Below are 27,381 nucleotides of genomic sequence, written 5' to 3' on the forward strand. Positions count from 1 at the left end.
TTAAAAGGAATACAATGTCCAAAAAATTAACAAATCAAAACAACTCATTCCTGTTATGGATAAATCTAAATCATTAAGTAAGCACATAACTGATGAAGGGGTCTCAGGTCCTTTGATGTAATATATTCTGAATCCAAGATATGGAACAAAAAACATAAGCATTATTAATATAAAAGTCAGTGTCTTTAGTTGGGTTTGAAAGACATGATGAGCACGCATCTGCGAGCCATGTTTTATTGTGCGACTTAACATTATGCTTATCTGGCAGATAAGCAAGATGGTAACTGTACATATTGTTTTACAAATTAAAATGTAGTTGACTATCCTCACAGGTGTTGATGAAATTTCAGCCTCAAAGTGAAAACAATGATTTTCATCATATTGCTGCCTAAACACCATAATTACTTAGAAATGTTGGGAAAATAACCACAGTCACCACAAGCCATAGTGCTGAACTGAGCACTAAAGCAATCCATGGTTTGTGACCCCTTGGATTCTCCCTCTTTTGAAAGACATTATTAAATCTCATGATGATGCTGCTCACATAAAACATAAAAGTTAAGTATGTGTGAGCATGTATAACAGCACTGACAAACTTACAAAAAACTAACCCAAACTTCCATTGTTTAATTGCGTAGTAAGAAATGCGAAATGGCACCGTTATGAGAAAAATCACGTGCTACTGTGAGATTTATAGTAACAATAGATGTCAGTGAATTCTTGTCAATCTTCAGTAACCGATGTATCATAACACTGGCTCCAATAGCTCCTCCCACAAACACAATAGCATACAATACTCATTAAAACAGACTTGTGCTCTTCGGATAAACAGCTTTGATTACAGCCTGAAGAGCTGCAAGAGCCTTGAGTATACATTGCAGGTCGTTCTGTCATTTCTGAAGCTGATGAATTTAGTTTGTTATCCAGCCTTCACTAGAACAAAAGTTCTTAAGTTTATCAATCTAATAATACATTCACATACAATATACTTGTTTATACAAAATAATAGCACTAAAGAGTGACAAATCCCCAGGACCAGATGGTTTCCATCCCAGGGTTTTAAAGGAAGTAGGTGAGCACATTGCGGATGCCCTAACTATAATCTTTCAAAGTTCTCTAGATTCAGGAACTGTCCCGCTAGATTGGAAAATTGCACATATCACTCCGCTTTTTAAGAAAGGAGAGAGAGGGAAACCGGGGAATTATAGACCAGTTAGCCTAACATCTGTTGTGGGGAAAATGCTGGAGTCTATTATTAAGGATAGGGTGACTGAACACCTCGAGAATTTTCAGTTAATCAGAGAGAGCCAGGATGGATTTGTGAAAGGTAGGTCGTGCCTGACAAACCTGATTGAATTTTTTGAAGAGGTGACTAAAGTAGTGGACAGGGGAATGTCAATGGATGTTATTTATATGGACTTCCAGAAGGCATTTGATAAGGTCCCACATAAGAGACTTAGCTAAGATAGAAGCCCATGGAATCGAGGGAAAAGTACAGACTTGGTTAGGAAGTTGGCTGAGCGAAAGGCGACAGAGAGTAGGGATAATGGGAAGGTACTCACATTGGCAGGATGTGACTAGTGGAGTCCCGCAGGGATCTGTCTTGGGGCCTCAGCTATTCACAATATTTAATAACGACTTAGATGAAGGCATAGAAAGTCTCATATCTAAGTTTGCCGATGACACAAAGATTGGTGGCATTGTAAGCAGTGTAGATGAAAACATAAAATTACAACGCGATATTGATAGATTAGATGAATGGGCAAAATTGTGGCAAATGGAATTCAATGTAGACAAATGTGAGGTCATCCACTTTGGATCAAAAAAGGATAGAACAGGGTACTTTCTAAATGGTAAAAAGTTAAAAACAGTGAATGTCCAAAGGGACTTAAGGGTTCAGGTACATAGATCATTGAAGTGTCATGAACAGGTGCAGAAAATAATCAAGAAGGCAAATGGAATGTTGGCCTTTATATCTAGAGGACTAGAGTACAAGGGGGCAGAGGTTATGCTGCAGCTATACAAAACCCTGGTTAGACCGCACCTGGAGTACTGTCAGCAGTTCTGGGCACCCCACCTTCGGAAGGACATATTGGCCTTGGAGGGAGTGCAGCGTAGGTTTACTAGAATGATACCCGGACTTCAAGGGTTAAGTTACGAGGAGAGATTACACAAATTAGGGTTGTATTCTCTAGAGTTTCGAAGGTTAAGGGTGATCTGATCGAAGTTTATAAGATATGAAGGGGAAAGGATAGGGTGGATAGAGAGAAACTATTTCCGCTGGTTGGGGATTTTAGGAGTAGGGGGCACAGTCTTAAAAAATTAGAGCCAGACCTTTCAGGAGCGAGATTAGAAAACATTTCTACACACAAAGGGTTGTAGAAGTTTGGAACTCTCTTCTGCAAACGGCAATTGATAGTAGCTCAATTGCTAAATTTAAATCTGAGATAGATAGCTTTTTGGCAACCAAAGGTATTAAGGGATATGGGCCAAAGGCAGGTATGTGGAGTTAGATCACAGATCAGCCATGATCTTATCAAATGGCGGAGCAGGCACGAGGGGCTGAATGGCCTACTCCTGTTCCTATGTTCCTATACCAAGGAAAGCTCTCAGCCTTAATCCAAATGTTTAGTGTCTAATACACGTTCATACCACCACCACCTCTCAACCTAATTGTAGCACCTTAACACATCTCAAAGCATTCTATATATATTGGATTACTTTGAAATGCGGTGACTGTTGTACAGGCACATCTGTACAAAGTAAGATCTAACAAACAGCAGAGATGAATAACCAATTAAAAATAAAAAATAAAATAACTGCAACTGCTGGAAACACTCAGCAGGTTGGTCAGCATCTGAAACATTAACTTGTCTGTTCTCTCCATAGATGCTCTCTAACCTACTGTATGTTTCCAGCAATTTCTGTATTTGTTTTGAATGGCCAGTTAACATTTTTTGGTCATGATGGAGCTGGGAGCACTCCCTGCTCTTCTCTGAATAGTGCAATAGGATCCTTGATCCACCTGAACCAACAGAACAGGCAGACAGGCCTTGGTTTTTGCATATCGTTAAATGAACTCCAGCATTCCCAGGGTAGTGACCTGGAGTTTCAGCGTAGATTATGTGCTCAAGTCCTGGCATGGGACTTAACCATAACCTTCTGGCTCAGAGGTGAGTGTCACAATTTGGGAAATTTGTGCTGGTTTATTTTTAATATTTAAAAAGAGAAAAAGCTTCATCAGAATAGTTTTTCGCACTTCAAACCAATGTCCTGAGGCTGCAGTGGAGCTGAGTCTTATAGCTCTGATCTCCCAGAAACATATCCTCTTGTTTGACATATAGCCAAAATGATTCCAGGAAATCAATGTGTCAACCAACTATCTAGAAAATTGTTTGTGTTTTGTAAACTTCTCAAAGTTGGTTGCTAAAGACCATTCATAAGCAGCCACTTACGCAGTACTACAAGGGGAACATAGGAACAGGAGTAGGCCATTCAGCCCATCAAGCTTGCTCCGCCATTCAGTTAGATCATGGCTGGTCTGCACCTCAACTCCATTTTCCTGCCGTTGCTCCATATCCCTTACCAAACAAAAATCTACCTCTCAGCATTGAAAGCTCTAATTGTCCTAGCCTTTTGGAGGAGAGAGTTCCAGAGAGAAAAAATGCTTCCTGATTTCATTCTGAATGGTCTAGTTCCTAAATTTTAAGATTATTTCCCATTGTTCTTAATTCCCCTACCAGAAGAAATAGTTTCTCTGTATCCTCCCTATCAAATACTCGATCAGATCATCCCTCAATCTTCTAAACTCAAAGGAATACAAGGCACGTTTATGCAACCTGTCCTCATAATTTAACCCTCTAAGCCGCTATAATTTTGGTGAATCTACGCTGCACCCTCTCCAGGCCACCCCGAGATGTGGTGCCCAAAACTGAACGTAGTGCTCCAGATGGGGTGTGACCAAGTCTTTGTATAACTGAAGCATAACTGAATGGCCTCCTCCTATTCCCATATTCCTATGAATTCAGTAATCTAAAAGCGAATAAGTCTCTGGTTCCCAATGGCTCAGTTTGGGAAGAGCATTGCCAGTGAGAAAATGAGCATGGGTTCGCACTCCTGGTCACTTTTCAGTGACTTCTGCTGGAAAGTTTCCATGTGTGGATGGCAAGTAAGTGTGGGGTCGGGCATGGCTGTGATTGAGTAGCCAGAAAGAGATGGGAGAACAGCCATCCCAGTTGTATGAACTGTAATCTATTACATGTTACTGTACAGTTTTTGTCAATATCCTTTCCTCTTTGAATTTCTTGATTTAATCGGTAGTGTTAGTTTGTACAAACTGCGTACAGTATTTGTTATCTTCCACTTTCAGAATAATAGGAAACATAGGGAAATGAGAAAATTATTATGATTGAGGTTAATTGCTGAATACAGCCAACACTAATTCAGTACAGCAAACAGTATAAGACACAGCTTTCAGGTTGTAAGGGACACTTTCTGCTTACAGAAACTATTGTTAGGCCATTTGCAAAAGAAAAAGGGTGTTGGAGAAAACCTGAACTGGGATAGCAAGAGTGCTTACTAACTGAGGCAAGTTGGCACCTTACTGAAGTGTTTCAGAATCAAAACATAAAATTGCAGTGGTTTATTCCATAACCTTTCCCAAATTGTCCACACCTTCTGCTCCTTTACCAGCTTGCAGTTCACGCCCTTGCTTCTCACTGATAATTTCCATCTTTTCCTTCCCTCATTTGTATCTTGTTTGTTTTGTCCATTTCACACATGGTTCTGCTTCTGCTCACTCAAATTATCAGGAGATGGAGAGCTAGCATTATGACAGCAGCATACTCCTTAGCACAAGTGGCTTGGAAGATCAGAAAGTAGAATCAATATGGGTGGAGATAAGAAATAATAAGGGGCAGAAAACACTGGTGGGAGTAGTTTATAGGCCTCCTAACAGTAGCCATACTGTTGGACAGAATATTCATTAAGAAATAATAGGAGCTTGTAACAAAGGTGATGCAATAATCGTGGGGGTCTTTAATCTTCATATAGACTGGGCAAATCAAATTGGCAAAGGTAGTCTGGAGGACGAGTTCATAGAATGCATTCAAGAGTTTCCTAGAACAATGCGTCATGGAACCAACAAGGGAACAGGCTATTTTAGATCTTGTTTTGTGTAATGAGACAGGTTTAATTCATAATATCATAGTAAAGGTTCCTCTTGGGAAGAGTAATCATAATATGATAGAATTTCACATAGAGTTTGAGAGTGACTTACATAAGTGGCTAAGGTAGATTGAGAAATTAAATTAAAAGGTACGATGGTAGATAAGCAATGGCAAACATTTAAAGAAATATTTCAAAATTCTCAACGAATATACATTCCATTGAGAAATAAAATCTCCACGGGAAAAGTGATCCATCCATGGCTAACTAAAGAGTTAAGGATAGTATTAGATTAAAAGAAGAGGCTTATAATGTTGTGAAGAAGAGTAGTAAGCCTGAGGATTGGGAGAGTTTTAGAAACCAGCAAAGGATGACCAAAAAATTGATAAAGAGGGAGCAAATAGAATATGAGAGTAAACTAGCAAGAAATATAAAAACAAATGGTAAGAGCTTCTACAAGTATGTAAAATGGAAGAGAAGCGAGAGTAAGCTTGGGTCCCTTAGAGACTGAGACAGGAGAAATTATAATGGGGAATAAGGAAATGGCAAAGACGTTAAATATTTTGTATCTGTCTTCACAGTAGAAGACACAAAAAGCAGACCAGAAATAGAGGAACCAAGGGTCTAATGAGAGTGAGGAATTTGAAGAATTAATATTAGTAAAGAAAAAATACTGGAGAAATTAATGGGACTAAAAGCCAACAAATCCCCTGGACCTGATGGGCTACATTCTAGGGTTCTAAAAGAGGTGGCTGCAGAGATAGTGGATGCATTGGTTGTGATCTTCCAAAATTCCCTAGATTCTATAACGGTCCCAGTGGATTGGAATGTAGCAAATGTAACCCTGCTATTCAAGAAAGGAAGGAGAGAGAAAACAGTGAACTATAGGCCAGTTAGCCTGACATCAGTTGTGGGGAAAATGCTGGAATCCATCATTAAGGAAGTGGTAACAAGGCACTTAGAAAATCATAATATGATTAGGCAGAGTCAACACGGATTTATGAAAGGGAAATTGTGTTTGACAGATCTATTACAGTTTTTTGAGGATGTAACAGCAGGGTAGATAAGGGGGAACCAGCGGATGTTGTATATTTGTATCCGTGCCCAGGCATGATGATCTTCCTGTTAGTTGCACGGAATCCAGAGGTGATGACTCATGCTGGACTGCAGTATCAGCAGCCTCAACAAACCAGCCAGCCATCACGTATGAGTCTAGACAATCACTGGTAATGGTCTATTCAACCATGAGAGGCATCCTGCCATCTAAACGTGCACATAACTAGCGGGGGAGGGGGTCACTGGATAGCAATAAAATGTAGAAACCCTGGCCATTTTTCCTTCTCCCTAGTCTAGGGATGCTGAAGCCAATTGGTGCAGCCCCCCTATCGAAACAAGCCAAACGCAGAAAAAAACATTTTGACTTAAGCCACTTCGACATTAAAGCTTTTTGTCTCAGCCCTTATTCTCAAACCCTGTACAGCATACTTAAGACAGCTGCTGGAAAGACATTAACATATAAGTTTGCAGATCATACTTCAATGTTTTACTTCTTGAGTTATTACAAATCAGTGAAGCGTTACTTGTCTGTATATCTTTTAGTTAAATGTGGTGTAACTTTCCACGGGCGCACGATTGAAGATTGCATGCGTGGACCCTTTTCCTGCAGGTAGGATCTCTGCTGTAACAATTAGACAAACAACTATTTTGGTGTTCTGCTCGTAATGCTTCCTACAGAGCAGCTACACTCAATATTGCTTGATTTTGTATGAAGTGAGTAGTTGTCAAGAAAAGTATGCAGCTATTTATTTTATTTTCCTATGGTATACGTTCATGATAAATAACACAAGGAAACAGTCAACGTTTTACACACCCTTTCTACAAGTTAAGAGGCGCATCCACATCTCCCTAAAAAGGGTTTTTGCAGTACAATCTGAGAGTATTATCTTACAAATTATCTGTCAACTTGGACCCTTATCCAAACCTGCACCCACGAAGCGGATGAATTCTCTCTCCGCACTAGTAGCCTGGTAATACCACTCGGGGCTCAGTCTGTCAACCTATCCTCTACAATGTCTGTGGCATAATTTGTGCAGTCAGGGCCGTATCAGAGCGGAATTGAATTCAGTGACAACACAGAATAATACGCAGAGGGTGTTCACTGTTGCAATTTGTATTTCCTGACATATTTCTTATAGATTGGAATGTGTGGCAAGTGGATACAGTAGCGAAACAATCTAACGATCATGTCAAGAGTTCCACTCAGCAGTAATAGTATCATATAGCCCTGTAAATTTTTTCTCTTCAAGTATTTATCTAATTCCCCTTTGAAACTTACTATTGAATTTGCTTTCACCACCCTTTCAGGCAGTGTATTCCAGATCATAACAACTCGCTGCGTAAAAACATATTTCCTCAGCTGTTTCCTCATGTCCTCTCTGGCTCTTTTACGATCACCTTAAATCTGTGTCCTCTGGTTACCGGCCCTCCTGCCATTGGAAACAGTTTCTCCTTATTTACTCTATCAAAACCCTTCATGATCTTGAACACCTCTATTAAATCTCCCCTTAACATTCTCCGATCTAAGGAGAACAACCCTAGCTTCTGCAATCTCTCCACATAACTAAAGTCCCTCATCCCTGGTATCATTCTAGTACATCTTTTCTGCACCCTCTCTAAGGTCTTAACATCCTTCCTAAAGTGTGGTGCCCAGAATTGAACACAATACTCCAGCTGAGGCCTAACCAGTGTTTTATAAAGACATAGCATAACTTACTTGCTTTTGTACTCTATGCCTCTATTAATAAAGCCAAGGATTCCATATGCTTTTTTAACAGCCTTCTCAACTTGTCCTGCCACCTTCAAAGATTTATGTATGTGCACCCCCAGGTCTCTATGTTCCTGCACCCCCTTTAAAATTGTACCGTTTGCTTTATATTGCCTCTCCTCATTCTTCCTACCAAAATGTATCACTTCACAATTCTCTGCATTAAATTTCATCTGCCATGTGTCTGCCCATTTCACCAGTCTGTCTATGCCCTCAAAGTCTGATCCTCCACATTGTTTACTACATTTCCGAGTTCCATGTAATCTGCAAACTTTAAAACTATACCCTGTATACCCAAGTCCAGCTCATTAATATATATCAAAAAGATCAGTGATCCTAATACTTACATCCGAGGGTCTTGAGGGAAGTGGCAGTAGGGATTGTGGATGCTTTGGTAATAATTTTCCAAAATTCTCTGGACTCGGCAAAGGTCCCAGCAGATTGGAAAACTGCTAATGTAACACCCTGATTTAAAAAGGGTAGTAGGCAGAAGGCTGGAAATTATAGACCAGTTAGCCTAACATCTGTGGTGGGTAAAATTTTGGAATCTATCATTAAGGAGACAGTAGCGGAACATTTGGATAAACATAATTTAATAGGACAAAGTCAGCATGGCGTTACGAAGGGGAATTCATGTCTGACAAATTTGCTTGAGTCCTTTGAGGACATAACGTACAGGGTGGATAAAGGGGAACCAGTGGACGTAGTGTATTTAGACTTCCAGAAGGCATTTGACAAGGTGCCACATAAAAGATTATTGCTCAAGATAAAGAATCACTGGATTGGGGGTAATATTCTGGCATGGGTGGAGGATTGGTTATCTAACAGGAAGCAGAGAGTTGGGATAAATGGTTCATTCTCGGACTGGCAACCAGTAGCCAGTGGTGTTCCGCAGGGGTCGGTGCTGGGTCCCCAACTCTTTACAATCTATATTAATGATTTGGAGGAGGGGACCGAGTGTAACGTATCAAAGTTTGCAGATGATACAAAGATGGGAGGGAAAGTGGAGAGTGAGGAGGACATAAAAAAACTACAAGGGGATATAGACAGGCTGGGTGAGTGGGCGGAGATTTGGCAGATGCAATACAATATTGGAAAATGTGAGGTTATGCACTTTGGCAGGAAAAATCAGAGAGCAAGTTATTATCTTAAAGGCGAGAAACTGGAAAGTACTGCACTACGAAGGGATCTGGGGATCCTAGTGCAAGAAGATCAAAAAGTTAGCATGCAGGTGATCAAGAAGGCCAATGGAATGTTGGCTTTTATTGCTCGGGGGATAGAATATAAAAACAGGGAGGTATTGCTGCAGTTATATAGGGTATTGGTGAGACCGCACCTGGAATACTGCATACAGTTTTGGTCTCTATACTTAAGAAAAGACATACTTAAGAAAAGACATACTTGCTCTCGAGGCAGTACAAAGAAGGTTCACTCGGTTAATCCCGGGGATGAGGGGGCAGACATATAAGGAGAGGTTGAGTAGATTGGGACTCTACTCATTGGAGTTCAGAAGAATGAGAGGTGATCTTATTGAAACATATAAGATTGTGAAGGGGCTTGATCAGGTGGATGCAGTAAGGATGTTCCCAAGGATGGGTGAAACTAGAACTAGGGGCCATAATCTTAGAATAAGGGGCTGCTCTTTCAAAACTGAGATGAGGAGAAACTTCTTCACTCAGAGGGTAGTAGGTCTGTGGAATTTGCTGCCCCAGGAAGCTGTGGAAGCTACATCGTTAAATAAATTTAAAACAGAAATAGACAGTTTCCTAGAAGTAAAGGGAATTAGGGGTTACGGGGAGCGGGCAGGAAATTGGACATGAATTTAGATTTGAGATTAGGATCAGATCAGCCATGATCTTATTGAATGGCGGAGCAGGCTCGAGGGGCCGATTGGCCTACTCCTGCTCCTATTTCTTATGTTCTTATGTCACCCCTGGGGAACACCACTGCACACTTACCTCTAGTCTGAAAAACAACTATTCTCTGCTTTCTGTCCCGTAGCCAATTTTGTATCCACACTGCCACTGTCCCTTTAATCCCAGGGGTTTTAATTTTGCTAATAAAGCAAATATCGTAAGGCAGGTGCCCCAAATGCACTGCACCATCGCCATGGACTCTACACAAAAAGCGTTCCTGTGACTACAGCAAGGCAATCAGTGTTTTGCCTAGCAGGATATAGAAATCTCTCAGCAGATCTTTCCAAAGTCTTTAATCCAACCTAGTTCCCCGATGGGAATGAGTAAAAGACCTTGAAAACAAAATAAAACAGTGTTGACTAGAGCCATGTCCATTTATTCAGTTAACTCGCTACTTCACTAATTCACTAATCTTCGGATGTTTTGTCCTCTCTGTACTGAAGAGTAGGTGGATTCAAAAGACTGAAGAAAGAGAACTGAGGAGAGAATATGATAGAAATGGGAGATCCACAAATCCAATGTTGTGTTCATATTATTTGCTACTACTAGAAGGAGATAAAACCACAGGAGCAAATATTGACACCTTATAGCAGGGGGAGGAGAATAATTACAACCTCTGCCCCTCCAGAGAGCAGAAAATTCACATCCACAGACTTTTCCTCACTATACAGATACTTAGCCTTGATCAGAGAGTTAATTTAATAATGCAAAGTGTACTATAGAATTTAGTATCCAAGTTAAATGATTCACCCAAATTAGATAACATTTTCATAAAGTGCATTTTTGGGTGCAGAGTTCAGTGGGTCCAATTCACAATTCTTGTGAAAATTAATGACCTGATAAACTGGGAGTGTCCCAAATCAGGCATGGTGACCTCTGCACCCAATTCTCCAAAAAATTATCCCACTGTTCTCTGCTTCCACATTCAACATTGTTACAGCCATAAGCATGGAATTTCCTAATGTTATGTGACACTTCTAAGGGACTTCTTCCAAATGACAGACAACACATTACCTTTGGAGTAACTCAACACAATTCTGATATTTTGCCTGGAAATTACAATTGACTTTGAACCTATTAACTTTTGTGAAGCACTGGCAGAAACCTCCCATTCAACAACAATCAGCGAGCTTTCGTCACGCACCCACGGTCTGTAAAATAAAACAAATGGGAAAAGGCTATGTTTGTTCCATTGCTATTAAAAATGTTACAAACCTTTAATGTAGGAACATGCCCCAAGGCGCTTCACGGGAGCGTAATCAGTCAGAAATTTGACACCGAGCCATAGAAGGAGATACCAGGATGGTGACCAAAAGCTTGGTTAAAGAGATAGGCTTCAAGGAGGGTTTTAAAGAAGGAGAGTGAGGTGGAGAGGTTCACAGAGACAATTCCAGAGCTTTGGGCCCATAAGGCTGAAGGTGGGGTGAAAGAAGTGGGGGATTCACTGCTGGCCGAGTCCTGAAGGACATAGCTGCCAGACTGGGCCTGCGGCAGGTGGTGAGCGAACCAACACGAGGGAAAAACTTACTTGACCTCGTCCTCGCCAATCTACCTGTCGCAAATGCATCTATCCATGACAGTATTGGTAGGAGTGACCACTGCACAGTCCTCGTGGAGACGAAGTCCCGTCATCACACTGAGGACACCATCCAACGTGTGGTGTGGCGCTACTACCGTGCTAAATGGGATAGATTCAGAACAGATCTAGCAGCTCAAAACTGGGCATCCATGAGGCACTGTGGGCCATCAGCAGCAGCAGAATTGTATTCCAGCACAATCTGTAACCTCATGGTCCGGCATATTCCTCACTCTACCATTACCAACAAGCCAGGGGATCAACCCTGGTTCAATGAGGAGTGTAGAAGAGCATGCCAGGAGCAGCACCAGGTGTACCTAAAAATTAGGTGCCAACCTGGTGAAGCTACAACTCAGGACTACATGCATGCTAAACAGCGGAAGCAACACGCTATAGACAGAGCTAAGCGATTCCACAACCAACGGATCAGATCAAAGCTCTGCAGTCCTGCCACATCCAGTCGTGAATTGTGGTGGACAATTAAACAACTAACGGGAGGAGGAGGCACTGCAAACATCCCCATTCTCAATGATGGCGGAGTCCAGCACGTGAGTGCAAAAGACAAGGCTGAAGCGTTTGCAACCATCTTCAGCCAGAAGTGCTGAGTGGATGATCCATCTCGGCCTCCTCCCGATATCCCCACCATCACAGAAGCCAGTCTTCAGCCAATTCGATTCACTCCATGTGATATCAAGAAACGGCTGAGTGCACTGGGTACAGCAAAGGCTATGGGCCCTGACAACATCCCGGCTGTAGTGAAGAAGACTTGTGCTCCAGAACTAGCTACGCCTCTAGCCAAGCTGTTCCAGTACAGCTACAACACTGGCATCTACCCGACAATGTGGAAAATTGCCCAGGTATGTCCTGTCCACAAAAAGCAGGACAAATCCAATCCGGCCAATTATCGCCCCATCAGCCTACTCTCAATCATCAGCAAAGTGATGGAAGGTGTCATCGACAGTGCTATCAAGCGGCACTTACTCACCAATAACCTGCTCAACAATGCTCAATTTGGGTTCCGCCAGGACCACTTGGCTCCAGACCTCATTACAGCCTTGGTCCAAACATGGACAAAAGAGCTGAATTCCAGAGGTGAGGTGAGAGTGACTGCCCTTGACATTAAGGCAGCATTTGACCGAGTGTGGCACCAAGGAGCCCCAGTAAAATTGAAGTCAATGGGAATCAGGGGGAAAACTCTCCAGTGGTTGGAGTCATACCTAGCACAAAGGAAGATGGTAGTGGTTGTTGGTGGCCAATCATCTCAGCCCCAGGACATTGCTGCAGGAGTTCCTCAGGGCATTGTCCTCGGCCCAACCATCTTCAGCTGCTTCATCAATGACCTTCCCTCCATCATAAGGTCAGAAATGGGGATGTTCGCTGATGATTGCACAGTGTTCAGTTCCATTTGCAACCCCTCAGATAATGAAGCAGTCCGCGCCCGCATGCAGCAAGACCTGGACAACGTCAAGGCTCGGGCTCATAAGTGGCAAGTAACATTCGCGCCAGATAAGTGCCAGGCAATGACCATCTCCAACAAGAGAGTGTCTAACCACCTCCCCTTGACATTCAACGGCATTACCATCGCCGAATCCCCCACCATCAACATCCTGGGGTCACCATTGACCAGAAACTTAACTGGACCAGCCATATAAATACTGTGGCTACGAGAGCAGGTCAGAGGCTGGGTATTCTGCGGCGAGTGACTCACCTCCTGCCTCCCCAAAGCCTTTCCAACATCTACAAGGCACAAGTCAGGAGTGTGATGGAATACTCTCCACTTGCCTGGATGAGTGCAGCTCCAACAACACTCAAGAAGCTCAACACCATCCAAGATAAAGCAGCCCACTTGATTGGCACCCCATCCACCACCCTAAACATTCACTCCCTTCACCACCGGCGCACAGTGGCTGCTGTGTGTACCATCCACAGGATGCACTGCAGCAACTCGCCAAGGCTTCTTCGACAGCACCTCCCAAACCCGCGACCTCTACCACCTAGAAGGACAAGAGCAGCAGGCACATGGGAACAACACCACCTGCACGTTCCCCTCCAAGTCACACACCATCCCGACTTGGAAATATATCGCCGTTCCTTCATCGTCGCTGGGTCAAAATCCTGGAACTCCCTTCCTAACAGCACTGTGGGAGAACCGTCACCACACGGACTGCAGCGGTTGAAGAAGGCGGCTCACCACCACCTTCTCAAGGGCAATTAGGGATGGGCAATAAATGCCGGCCTCGCCAGCGACGCCCACATCCCATGAACAAATTTTTAAAAAATTCACAAGAGCACAGAGTTGGAGGAATGCAGAGATCTTGGAAGGTTGTAGGGCTGGAGGAGATTACAGAGATAGAGAGTGCCGAGGCCATGGAGGGATTTGAACACGAGGATGAGAATTTTAAAATTGAGGCATTGGTGATCTAGGAACCAATGTAGGTCAGTGAGCACAGAGGTGATGGGTGAGCTGGACTTGGTGCAGGTTAGGATAGAGGCAGCAGAGTTTTGGATAATCTCAAGTTTATGGAGGGTGGAAGATTGGAGGCCTGCCAGGAAAGCGTTGGAATAGTCGAGTATAGAGGTGACAAAAGCATGAATGGGGGTTTCAGCAGCAGATAAGCAAGACGGGCGGAGATGAGTGATGTTGCAGAGGTGGCCTTGGTGATGAGAGGATATGGAGTCGGAAGCTCAGCTGAGGTCAAATAGGATGCAGAGGTTGCGAACAGTCTGGTTCAGCCTGAGACAATGGCCAGGAAGGGGGATGGAATCAATGACGAGGGAACAGATTTTGTGGCAGAGGATGAAGATAATGGCTTTGGTCTGCCCAATATTTAATTGGAGGAAATTGTGGCTTACCCAGGACTGGATATCAGACAAGCAGTCTGACTTTTAATTTGTATGTTCGTAATACAGAGGCAGTGGAGGACAATGACAGACAAACATTATGAAACAGATGAGACTGGGCCATAGCGCGGAATGCAGAGTGAAAATTGAAATTGTGCCCTGTTGTGATTGCGAATGTATTTTAAGTTTGATGTAACTAGAATCAAAATGGGTTATGCTCTATTCTTTTAATTTTAAAATGGTTGATAGGGTCCTAATCGTTCTAAGAACCAAAAGGCTAATAGATTGAATTTGAAATTATTTAAGAATGTGAGTATGGCATATTATATCGAGGTGTCAGCAGCTGTTGTTTGTTAGATATCAAACTATCAACAGATGTTCTTCAGACAGGATTGAGGTTTGTGACTGTGTGCCGTATATGAAAGATGCCTGACTATTATACAAGAGATTTTCATAAGGAAGTTTTGCAATCGCATTAATTGTGCCTTTTGTTTTGTATCTCAATGGACATTCATTTTGGCATTTGATTCGATTAAGCTTGATTAACAGTCCTAAGTTCACAAGATAAACTGTTTAAAAGAAGTGTGATTTGGCTATGGGACGGTATTATCTGTGAGTTCACCTGAGAAAGCTGTGTGGGAGAGAGGTTCACTCACTGTACAGTGTGCTGGAGGAAGATGGCATGTCCAATCACTATAAGGGAAACCAACCTCTTATGAACATTGTTGATTCCAAAGGTTACGTGCGTATTCAAATCAAGAGCAATTGCAAGATGGGATGGCATATTGAGCTGGAGTGTCCTCTCAATTCAAGGATTGGACTCAAGTCCAAGTCAGACTGGTGAAGTGAGTGTCCACTGTTTAGTGGCTGGTAAGGACTCCAGCTGTAGTACATTTCCATAGCTTCATCCCATTTCCTAGTGGATGTGATTCCACACCATAAAATGATTGCTAATTTCTCAAAAATTGGCAATTTCACTCCAGGACTTCTCCCTTCTCTGGCTTATTATTTTTCTTCCCTTTTGGCCCTTTGTTCTTTCTTCCTCACAAAACGTCCCTGTAAATACTTTCGCTACCTCCTTCTGCTTGATTACAAAACCGATCCCCACCACAGATATTCTCAACAAGGTGAACTTGTTATAAATGACTTGGATGAAGGAATAGAGAGCCTTATATCCAAGTTTACAGATGACACTAAGTTAGGTGGCACAGTAAGTAATGTAGACGGGAGCAGAAAGTTGCAAAGGGACATTGATAGATTAAGTGAGTGGACAAAACTGTGACAGAGTTTAACATGGAGAAGTGTGAGGTCATCCACTTTGGACCTAAGAAAGATAGGTCAGAGTATTTTCTAAATGGTAAGAAGCTAGGAACTGTGGAGGAGCAGAGAGATTATGGAGTCCATGTACAGAAATCACTCAAAACTAGTGGACAGGTACAAAAGGTAATTAAAAAGGCTAATGGAATGTTAGCCTGTATCTCAAGGGAGCTGGAATACAAAGGGGTGGAAGTTATGCTACAGTTGTATAAAACTCTGGTTAGACCACATCCGAAGTACTGCGTTCAGTTCTGGGAACCGCACCCTAGGAAGGATATATTGGTCTTGGAAGGGGTGCAACGCAGATTCACCAGAATGATACTAGGACTAAAAGGGTTAAATTATGAGGACAGGTTGCATAGACTAGGCTTGTATTACCTCGAGTAAAGAAGATTAAGGGGTGATATAATTGAGGTGTTTAAGATGGTTAAAGGATTAGATTAGGTAGATAGAGAGAAACTATTTCCTTTGGTGGGGGAGTCCAGAACAATGGGGCATAATCTTAAAATTAGAGCTAGTCCACTCAGGGGTGATGTCGGGAAGCACTTCTTCCATAAAGGGTAGTAGAAATCTGGAATTCTCTTCCCCCAAAAAGCTGTTGAGGTTGGGGGTCAATTGAAAATTTCAAAACTGAGATTGATAGATTTTTGTTAGGCAAGGGTATTAAGGGTTACAGATAGATAGAGTTAAGATACAGATCAGCCATGAACAAATTGAATGGTGGAACAAGCTCGAGGGACTGAATGGCCTCCCCCTGTTCCTATGAACTCACTAATCTAAAAGTGAAACAGACTCTGGTTCCCAATGGCTGCAGTTTGGGAAGGGCATTGCCAGTAGGAAACTAAGCATGGGTTCCCACTCGTGATCACTATTCAGTGACCTCTGCTAGGAAGTTTCCATGTACGGATGGCAGGTAAGTGTGGGATTGGGCATGGCTGTGCTTGAGTAGCAGAGCAACATTCACTATCTAGGCTCACACATGAAAAATAGTTACTTGAGTAACGGAGCCAGCGTGAGTCAGTGCCATCAGAAAATCAGAAGCAGAAGAGAATATAATCCCATAATAGTGTGCAAAGCGTATATAGAGAACACAGGCTAAAACCACAGTAACACACACAGCAATACTTTATTTTTCTATTTAAGAATCTGATTCTTCTGCGCTAAAACCATAAGGTGTTTATAATGATTAACGTGCAGGACTATATTCAATTATCAATGTCTTTCACTAAATGCAGTGATAGAATTCTAATTAACTTATCCTACCGAAATTCTGCATATGAAGAACTTTCGTACCTCAAATCAAAATGAGTTGATGCTAGTGCATGTCTGTAGCTCAAAAAAGTAGTGAAGAAAATCACTGCTGCAATATGGAAACAATTGATTGACAGGAAGAGGTGAAGCAAATGTAAAATGGAACAATCTTTATAGGTTCATGCAGCACTATTGCACCTGTGGCTATAGGTTATACATAGAAATACATAGAAGTTACAACATGGAAACAGGCCATTTGGCCCAACAAGTCTGTGTTGTCATTTACCCTCCTAGTGAGATATTCACAGGTTAACTGCAGAGTTTAACTCAGTGAGACTTTCTTAAAAACCGTTCTGCAAAGCAGAAAGCTTAAATGTGACCTTATAACAGGATATTTTGCTTGTGAGCACATTTTAAGGTTTTATACCACTGGGTGGTATTTCTGACCAACACATTACGGCTAGCGATATGTTGAAAATGAAAAAGAAAAAAATAGCTGCAAATGCTGGAAACTTGAAATAAAAACAGAAAATGCTGGAGAAACACAACCGTTCAAACAGCATCTGTAAAGAGAAATGGTAGATTAATGTTTTGGGTGTGGGCCCTTCATAAGAATAAAAACTGGAAGCAAAGAACCTTTCTAGGAGGAAACATAGCAAAAGAAAGGGGACAACAACAGAGTAAAGTCAGGGATACTGACCTCTGGAAGGCTGTGAATGGGCTGAATAGCAGGCAAACAAGTTTTCAGGAACTGGTGGATGATATGTAAAGATCGTATCAATCAGGAAGTGAAAAGAACAAATGGCTCTGTAAATAGGATATACACTGGGAAGATACTTGCAAAAAACCCTTCAATGTCCAAAGTGGAGCTGAATAAAATGGAAGTGGATGGGTAAAAGAGGCAACAAAATGGGGGGAGTGCTTCATTGACCAAACCAGAGGGCTGCAGAGTGAGGCAGCCGTTTGTGTTTCCTCCAATTTAATATACTGACCAGAATGGTGATTTCTTTACTGAACCTCTCCATTCCATTTGCATGTGTGATCCTGATCACCCCCTCCTCCTCCATTTGACTCCCCACTTTAACTCATTCTCCGATTCCCAACCTCAGCTCCCACTGATTCCCTACTTTAACTCACTCTCCCAATCCCAACCTCAACTCCCACTCACTCCCCACTTTAACTTACTCTCCCATTCCCAACCTCAACTCCCACTCACTCCCCACTTTAACTCACTCTCCCATTCCCAACCTCAACTCCCACTCACTCCCTACTTTAACTCACTCTCCCAATCCCAACCTCACCTCCCACTGACTCCCCACTTTAAATCACCCTCCCATTCCCAACCTCACTCCCCACTTTAACTCACTCTCCCATTCCCAACCTCAGCTCCCACTCACTCCTGACTTTAACTCACCCTCCCAGTCCCAACCTTAGCTCCCACTCACTCCCCACTTTAACTCACTCTCCCATTCCCAACCTCAGCACCCACTTACGCCTGACATTAATGCTAATGTGCTAATACATGCAACATCAATACATCAGCCTATACTGCCTATTGGTAGTCTATGGTAGTTGTAGCAGATTCAATAATTAGGGGGATAGATAGCATTCTTTATAAGCAGGATTGAGAGTCCCACATGGTATGTTGCCTACTTGGTGCCAGGGTGAGGGACATCTCAAACCAGCTTGAAAAGATATTGGGGAGGGAGGGGAAGGATCCAGTCGCTGGGTCCACATTGGGACCAACAACATAGGAAAGAGTAGGCAAGAGGTCCTTTTCAGAGAGTACCAGGAGCTAGGAGCTAAATTAAAAAACAGGACCTCAAGGGTTATAATCTCTGGATTATTACCCGAGCCACATGCAAATTGGTGTAGTGATAAGCAAAATAGGGAGATGAACACGTGGCTGAAGGAGCGGTGTGGAAAAGAGGGGTTCCATTTCATGGGATGGGCCACTGGCACCAGTACTGGGACAGGAAGGAACTGTACCATTGGGATGGGCTCCATCTGAACCGGAATGGGATCTTTGTCCTAGCAGAAAGGATAAATAGGGTGGCCACAAGGACTTTAAACTAGTAAATGGGGGGAGGACTCAGGTGGAAAAGGTAGTATAAATAATAATTCTAAAATAAACAAAAAGGAAGAGAGTAGAGTAATAGTCAGAAATTATGCTTTAGGCACTACAGGTAAAGGGAAAACTAAAAGATGTAAAGTAATTAAATCAGGAGAGAGAAATAAGAAATGTGTGAGGAAAACAACATTATAACAGAAGGACAGGTTAGGGTATGTGGCCCAAATAAGTGTTCTTTATACAAACGCACGGAGTATAAGGAACAAAGTGAATGAATTGCAGGTGCAAATTCAACTTAGAGGGTATGATATGGTAATCATTACTGAGACATGGCTGCAAGACAGTCTGGATTGGGAACTGAATATACCAGATTATAAGGTCTACAGGAAGGATAGGGAAATTGGTAGCGGGGGAGGAGTAGCCTTAGTGATTAAGGATGAAGTTACTACAATGATAAGAGAGGATATAACGAGAGGTAAGCAGACGGTTGAGACTTTATGGGTAGAATTAAGAAATAGAAAAGGATTTAACACTGTATTTGGACTTGTGGATAGGCCTCGTGGTAGCAACTATGCAGTGGCAGAATGTATAAATGCAGAGATTAGACAAGTATGTAGCAAAGGCAGAGTGGTTTTAATGGGGGATTTTAACTTTCATATGAGCTCGTCTGCTTATCCCAATCTATATCAGAAAGGTAACGAATCCCTTGAGTGTATCCAGGACAGCTTTCTGCAATAATATGTCCTAGAACCAACAAGGGGGTAGACCATATTTGATTTAATAATAAGTAATGAGCCAAATTTAGTTAACAGCCTAATGGTGTGTGAACATTTATCAAATAGCGATCATAATATGATCAAGTTCAACATTGTGTTTGAAAGGGAGGAACCCATAACAGCTACTAAGATTCTAAATTTAGGTACGGCCGACTTCAATGGGATGAGACAGAGTCAGTCCACAGTAAACTGGGCAAATTTGTTAATGGGTGAAATGACAGAAGATCAGTGGGAGGTGTTCAAAAAATAATTTGATACAGAACCAGTTTATACCACTAAGGGGCAAGAGTGCTACTTGCCAAACAAAAAACAGCCATGGACTACAAAAGAGGTAAGGGACAACATAAAACTACAAGAAAAAGTATACAAAAATGCAAAAAATAGCACAGATCTCGGTGACTGGGAGAGACACAAAGAACAGCAAAGGGTGATAAAACAGTAAGAGCTACAAAAAGGGAATATTAAAAAAAAGCTTGCAAGGGATATCAACACAATTTTTTTTACAATTATATTAGGAAAAAGATGGTGGTCAAGAGCAATGTGGGCCCCTTAAAAACTGAGTGGTGATATTATAAATGAAAATAAGGAAATGGCGGACATGTTAAATTAATGCTTTGCGTCAGTATTTACAGTAGAGGAAGAGGATAGCATGCCGGACACCCCAAGGAAACTAATTTTGAATCAGGGACGGGGACTCACCATAATTAACATAAGCAAATTAACAGTAATGAAGAAAATAATGGCACTAAAGAGTGACAAATCCCCAGGACCAGATGGTTTCTATCCCAGGATTTTAAAGGAAGTAGGTGAGAACATTGCAGATGCCCAAATTATAATCTTTCAAAGATCTCTCGATTTAGGAACCGTTCCTTTAGATTGGAAAATTACACATGTCACTCCGCTATTTAAGAAAGGTGAGAGAGGGAAACCAGGGAATTATAGTTGTTGGGAAATTACTAGAGTCTATAATTAAGGATAGAGTGACTGAATACCTTGAAAATTTTCAGCTGATTAGAGAGAGCCAGCATGGATTTGTAAAGAGCAGGTCATGCCTGATGAACCTGATTGAATTTTTTGAAGGGATGACTAAAGTAGTGGATAGGGGACTGTCCATGGAAGTTGTTTATAAGGACTTCCAGAAGACATTCAATAAAGTCCTTCATAAGAGACCATTAGCTTAAGTTGTTCATGGAATTGAGGGCAAATTATTGACCTGGTTAGGAAATTGGCTGAGCGGCAGGAGACAGAGAGTAGGGATAATGGGCAGGTACTCAAATTGGCAGAATGTGTCTAGTGGTGTCCCACAGGGATCTGTGTTGGGGCCTCAACTATTCACTGTACTTATTAATGACTTAGATGATGGGATTGAGAGCCACATATCCAAGTTTGCCGATGACACAAAGATAGATAGCATTGTAAGCAGTGTAGATGGGAGCATAAAATTACAGAGCAATATTAAAAGTGAATGAGCAAAATTGTGGCAATGTAGGCAAGTGTGAGTCATCCACTTTGGACCTAAAATGTATAGATCAGAGTACTTTCTAAATTGTGAAAAGCTCAAAACAATAGAGGTCCAAAGAGACTTAGGGGTCCATGTACATAGATCATTAAAATGTCATGGACAGGGACAGAAAATAATCAAAAAGGAGAATGGAATGCTGGCCTTTATATCTATTGGACTGGTATACAAGGGGGTAGAAGTTACACTACAGCTATACAAAGCTCTGGTTAGACCACATGTGAAGTACTATGTTCAGTTCTGGGCACCGCACCTTAGGAAGGATATATTGGCCTTGGAGGGAGTGCAGCGTAGATTTACTAGAATGATACCTGGACTCTGAGGGTTAAATTACGAGGAGAGATTACACAAACTAGGGTTGTATTCCCTGGAATTTAGAAGATTAAGGAGTGATTTGATCAAAGTTTTTAAGATATTAAGGGGAACTGATAGGGTAGATAGAGATAAACTATTTCCGATGGTTGGGAAGTCTAGGACTAGGGGACGTAGCCTAAAAATTAGAGCCAGGACTTTCAGGAGTGAAGTTAGGAAACACTTCTACACGCAAAGGGTGGTGGAAGTTTGGAACTCTCTTCCACACTGCAGTTGATGCTAACTCAATTGTCAACTTTGAATCTGAGATTGATAGATTTTTGTTAACCAAAGATATTAAGGGATATGGGGCTAAGGTGGGTATATGGAAAGATATAAAGACGCTTTCTTTGGGACACAGTTAACGCTGCCAAAAGCAGAGGGATAAACTTAAGCATGTGCTATGATTTCAGAAAAATGCTCACAGGATCCTATCCAGGATGAGATCCTGAGGATGAGCAATGAGCAGCGTGTCCCAGAAACAGCCCATATTGATTCTCCAGCAACTGATTCAAGAAGTAGTTATCTGGTTGAGGAGGAGGGCTCCACAAAGGATGCATCAAACTTTGAGTTGCACATATCTGCAAGTGATCTACACAAAGTCTTCCTAAAATTGTGCCCTAAGCAGGAGATCACAGTTAATTGCGGGGGACTTGAGGATGCATTGTTGGGAACCTTTAAAAATGGACATCTGGTATATTACAAGTGCAACAATCCAGATCATGTCCACTGGAACTGAACATGGCAATGAAGTTCCAAGAGATGACGACAACAACAACAACTTGCATTTACATAGCACCTTTAATGTAATAAAATGTCCCTAGGAACTTCACAGGAACGTTATCAAACAAAATTTGACACCAAGCCTCATGAGATATTAGGACAGATGACCAAAGGTTTTGAGGAGCATCTTAAAGGAGGAGAGAGATAGAGATGCGTAGAGATTTAGGGAGGGAATTCCAGAGTTCAGGGCCTAAACAGCTGAAAGCATAGTTGCCAATGGTGGAGCAATGAAAATCGGGGATGTGCAAGAGGCCAGAATTGGAGGAGCACAGAGATCTTGGAGTGTTGTAGGGCTGGAGGATATTACAGAGATAGGGAGGGGCTATAAGGAGATAAGTAAAAAGATTTCATGATAAAGGGCAATTTAAAAATTCAAGTGGAGTGTAGAGGCTCTCGCTATCCGAGGCCAAACATTGGAAAGGACCTTTCCACTAATCGTTCTCAAATGTTTACTCACATCTACTTTTTGTTTAATTATTTTCCTTCAGAGATATGCAAGGCACCCAGGCTGTGCCAACTGTACAATGAGATTGGGCTGTACCAATTGTACAATGAGACTGGACTGTGCCAATTGTACTATGAGATTGAGGAGTACCAACCATACTATGAGATTGGGCTGTACCAATTGTGGTAGGAGATTAGGCTGTGCCAGCTGTACTATGAGATTAGGGTGTATCAATTGTACAATGAGATTAGGCTGTACCAATTGTGGTCGGCAATTGGGCTGTACCAATTGCACTATGAGATTAGGGTGTACCAGTTGTACTATGAGATTGAGATTGGGCTGTACCAATTGTGGTAGGAGATTCAGGTGTACTAACTGTATTAGGAGAGTGGGCTGTACCAATTGTACTATGAGATTGGGCTGTACCAATCGTACCAGGAGATTGGGCAGAGCAGCACCTGCTTCTCAGTTGGTTGGGAGGTAGTCTACCCAAACTTAAGATTCTTCTTCTGGGTTTCTCCATTGTTGATTTGACACTTTCCTAATGGCAGTCGATCTCTGCCGTTGCGATACGGCATCATGCAGATGTACTTTCCATTGACCAGATGATGGGTGAAACTGGCAGAATTTCCGGGGTGGAAAAAATGCCCACCCCACTGGTCAGAGTATCACAGAGTGGTGCAAAATAGGCAGAAACTGGTTCCACCCCAGTTTCTCTTCCCCACCCCCAGATTATGCCAAATTCAACAATAACAACAACTTGCATTTTTATTGTGTCTTTAACGTAGTAAAACGTCCCAAGGCACTTCGCAAGAGCGTTATCAGGCAAAAATGGACACCGGGACAAAAAAGGAAATGTTAGGACAGATTGGTCAAAGAGATGGGTTTTAAGCAGCTTCTTAAAAGAGACGAGGTGGAAAGGCAGTGAGGTTTGGGGAGGGCATTCCAGAGCTTAGGGTCTACAATCAAAATGGGCCAGAATTTCTAGTCTAGTAGTTGCAAATATCTATTAATGGGAATAGGTGGAACTATCAAACTAAGTAATCATGAAGTAAACCCAGCATCACGTCATTGGTATAACAGCAGGTGAACCCAATCCTCTGCAATCAATGTCCCTGTCGTGTTTCTGTTCACTCACTTTGTGCATTCACATTGTGTCAGCTCCAGTGCCTGCATCCAACACTACGTGAATGAATTTGGATTAATGTCATTACCGTTGCAAGTACAAGCCGCATCTCCTGGCACCAACAAACGTGCACTAGTAATAAAGTTGACGTGTATGTGACTAGGTGAAGCAGACAACACTCAGTGAGTTCTCTCTGAAACAGCACCACTGTGTCCGAGCAGCTGCAGGAGGGCAAGTGGTGAATAAAGGACACCGTGTATGTACCTTGTGCAGCGTTGTTTAGTACACGATCTTCCTCGGATATATACTTCCTGTTTTCACTGATTGCGTCTATCGCAAAATATGGACCTGAGTAAACTAAAGCTTTTGAAATGTCTACTACAAAACATGGGATGGAACATGTCTAACTGCACTATGGAGGTGATATTACACAGGAACAGGAGTACGCCATGCAGCTCCTCGATCATGTTATTAATACACAGAGAATGTGTTAAATGGGAGTTCATTCTTCCTTGTTTTTTAATGCACAACTGAAGAGCTAATCAGGCTCAGAAGGGAACCAGCTAAAAGCTGTATTCTGGGAGTATTGTCTCCTGACCGAGCGACAGTTGGGGAATGCTCGGGTAAGATAGCCTGGTGGTTATGTAGTCCAGTGGTTGTAAGTTCAGATCCCACCATGACAAGTTATGAAACTGAACTCAATAAATCTGGTAATATGTAGGCTGATACCAGAAAAATGGCCATTAACCCTGTTAGAACGTTGTAAAAACCCAACTGGTTTACTAATGTCCTTCAGAGAAGGGCACCTTCCATCACTGCCTGGTTTGCTCTACATGTGACTCCATCTGACCTGACTGCTGGCCTGTGGCCTCTGGGCCACCCGATCTCCGCAGGCCCAAACTTGGCCAGTTGCTTCTGAGCGCCCATTTCAGGCAGGCCAGCAGAATGGTACTGAGGGCTGGTTGTCCAAATGGACCAGGCCTCTCACGATAACTCCAGGGTAAACTTTTACTGGTTGACTTAGCAGACTGGTTATTATTGATTTATTTTCATTCAAAGTGTCTTGTAGCTCCTAATTGGTTATTTTCATTTTGATTTTCATTGCTAAGTTGCAAAGCTTTGAATTGTGATTTGTTAATGTTTTATTATTAGGACATTTGTACAAATGAAGCATATGACACAGAGAGACTCAGTGTGACAAGTTAAGTATGACAAACACTGAGGTGTGACACACTAGCATACAGGAAATGTATGATGCATAGATGTACTATTTCTGGTATTTGATACATAGTGTGGTGCATAGATAGACATACACAGAGGTAGACAGACAGACCAACCATTGTTTTGCACACGGCATATAAATCCCATTAAAGCATTAGTCTGCTAAAATTGTGTTTTGCTTCAGCGGAAAGCAACCTTCTCTGGTCTTTAAATGTGTCTCCAAATTCCTTTCTGCATCAAACATGGTTCCTTGGAATTTCTCTTTACTTTTACTCAATGCTCCTCAGTATCAAATAATCTCAACTTTTACAAAATCTTGTTTGACGACACAACTGACAATCAATTGTAATCAAAAGCAATATTTTGATGTGTAACAAATCCACAGACTCTTAGTATTTCTATAAGTTTAAAACACTATATAACTGTAGATGTACTCAGGTGTAATTTACAGTAGATGAACACTTATCAGGTGTAATTTATGGTAGATTATCACTGTGTACTCAGGTGTAATTTATGGTAGATTATCACAGTGTGTACTCGGGTGTAACTTATGGTAGATTATCACTGCATTATTAATTGTAATTTACAGTAGTTTGTCAGGGTGTGTTTGTTTAATTTACAGTAGATTATCACAGTGCTTTATCACGTGCAATTTACAGTAGATTATCACAGCGCTTTATCACGTGCAATTTACAGCACATTATCACAGTGCTTTATCACGTGCAATTTACAGCACATTATCACAGTGCTTTATCACGTGCAATTTACAGCACATTATCACAGTGCTTTATCACGTGCAATTTACAGCACATTATCACAGTGCTTTATCACGTGCAATTTACAGCACATTATCAGTGCTTTATCACGTGCAATTTACAGCACATTATCACAGTGCTTTATCACGTGCAATTTACAGCACATTATCACAGTGCTTTATCACGTGCAATTTACAGCACATTATCACAGTGCTTTATCACGTGCGTGCAATTTACAGCACATTATCACTGGCCCCACGTGGGTGCAATTTACAGCACATTATCACTGGCCCCATGTGGGTGCAATTTACAGCACATTATCACTGGCCCCACGTGGGTGCAATTTACAGCACATTATCAAAGTGCATCATGTGTAATTTTCAGTAGATCACGGTGCATTATCATGTAAATTACAGTAGATCAGTGTTATTGTGCAGTTTATGGTAGTTTATCATTTTGCATTGTGTAATTTACAGTAGATTATCACGGTGTGTAATTTACAGCGGGTTATCATGGTGCGTCATCAGGTGTAATTTACAGCGGGTTATCATGGTGCGTCATCAGGTGTAATTTACAGCGGGTTATGGTGCTTCATCAGGTGTAATTTACAGCGGGTTATGGTGCTTCATCAGGTGTAATTTACAGCGGGTTATCATGGTGCGTCATCAGGTGTAATTTACAGCGGGTTATCATGGTGCTTCATCAGGTGTAATTTACAGCGGGTTATCATGGTGCGTCATCAGGTGTAATTTACAGCGGGTTATCATGGTGCGTCATCAGGTGTAATTTACAGCGGGTTATCATGGTGCGTCATCAGGTGTAATTTACAGCGGGTTATCATGGTGCTTCATCAGGTGTAATTTACAGCGGGTTATCATGGTGCGTCATCAGGTGTAATTTACAGCGGGTTATCATGGTGCGTCATCAGGTGTAATTTACAGCGGGTTATCATGGTGCGTCATCAGGTGTAATTTACAGCGGGTTATGGTGCTTCATCAGGTGTAATTTACAGCGGGTTATCATGGTGCGTCATCAGGTGTAATTTACAGCGGGTTATCATGGTGCGTCATCAGGTGTAATTTACAGCGGGTTATCATGGTGCTTCATCAGGTGTAATTTACAGCAGGTTATCATGGTGCGTCATCAGGTGTAATTTACAGCGGGTTATCATGGTGCGTCATCAGGTGTAATTTACAGCAGGTTATCATGGTGCGTACTCAAGTGTAATTTACAGTTGATCACTGTGTAGTCAGGTGTAATTTACAGTAGCATTGCATGGTGCATTATCAGGTGTAATTGACAGATCACATTGCATTATCGTGTAATTTACAGTAGTTGTGCGTTATTTTGTAATTTACAGTAGATTCTCAATGCATACACAGGTATAACTTACCATAGGTTATCACAGTGCATCATCAGGTGTAATTTACAGCAGGTTATCAT

General features: G+C 41.9%; 1 protein-coding gene across 1 annotated transcript; it reads right to left on the reverse strand.

Annotated features, from left to right (window-relative positions):
* Nucleotides 1-27,381, reverse strand: LOC137308754 (probable G-protein coupled receptor 141). The gene is given in 5 exon segments (XM_067977271.1): nt 1-393; nt 395-680; nt 682-794; nt 796-928; nt 27,332-27,381. Coding segments are annotated over 5 exon segments (975 nt in total).

This window comes from Heptranchias perlo, chromosome 3 (genome assembly GCF_035084215.1).
Source record: "Heptranchias perlo isolate sHepPer1 chromosome 3, sHepPer1.hap1, whole genome shotgun sequence".
Lineage (NCBI taxonomy): Eukaryota > Metazoa > Chordata > Chondrichthyes > Hexanchiformes > Hexanchidae > Heptranchias > Heptranchias perlo.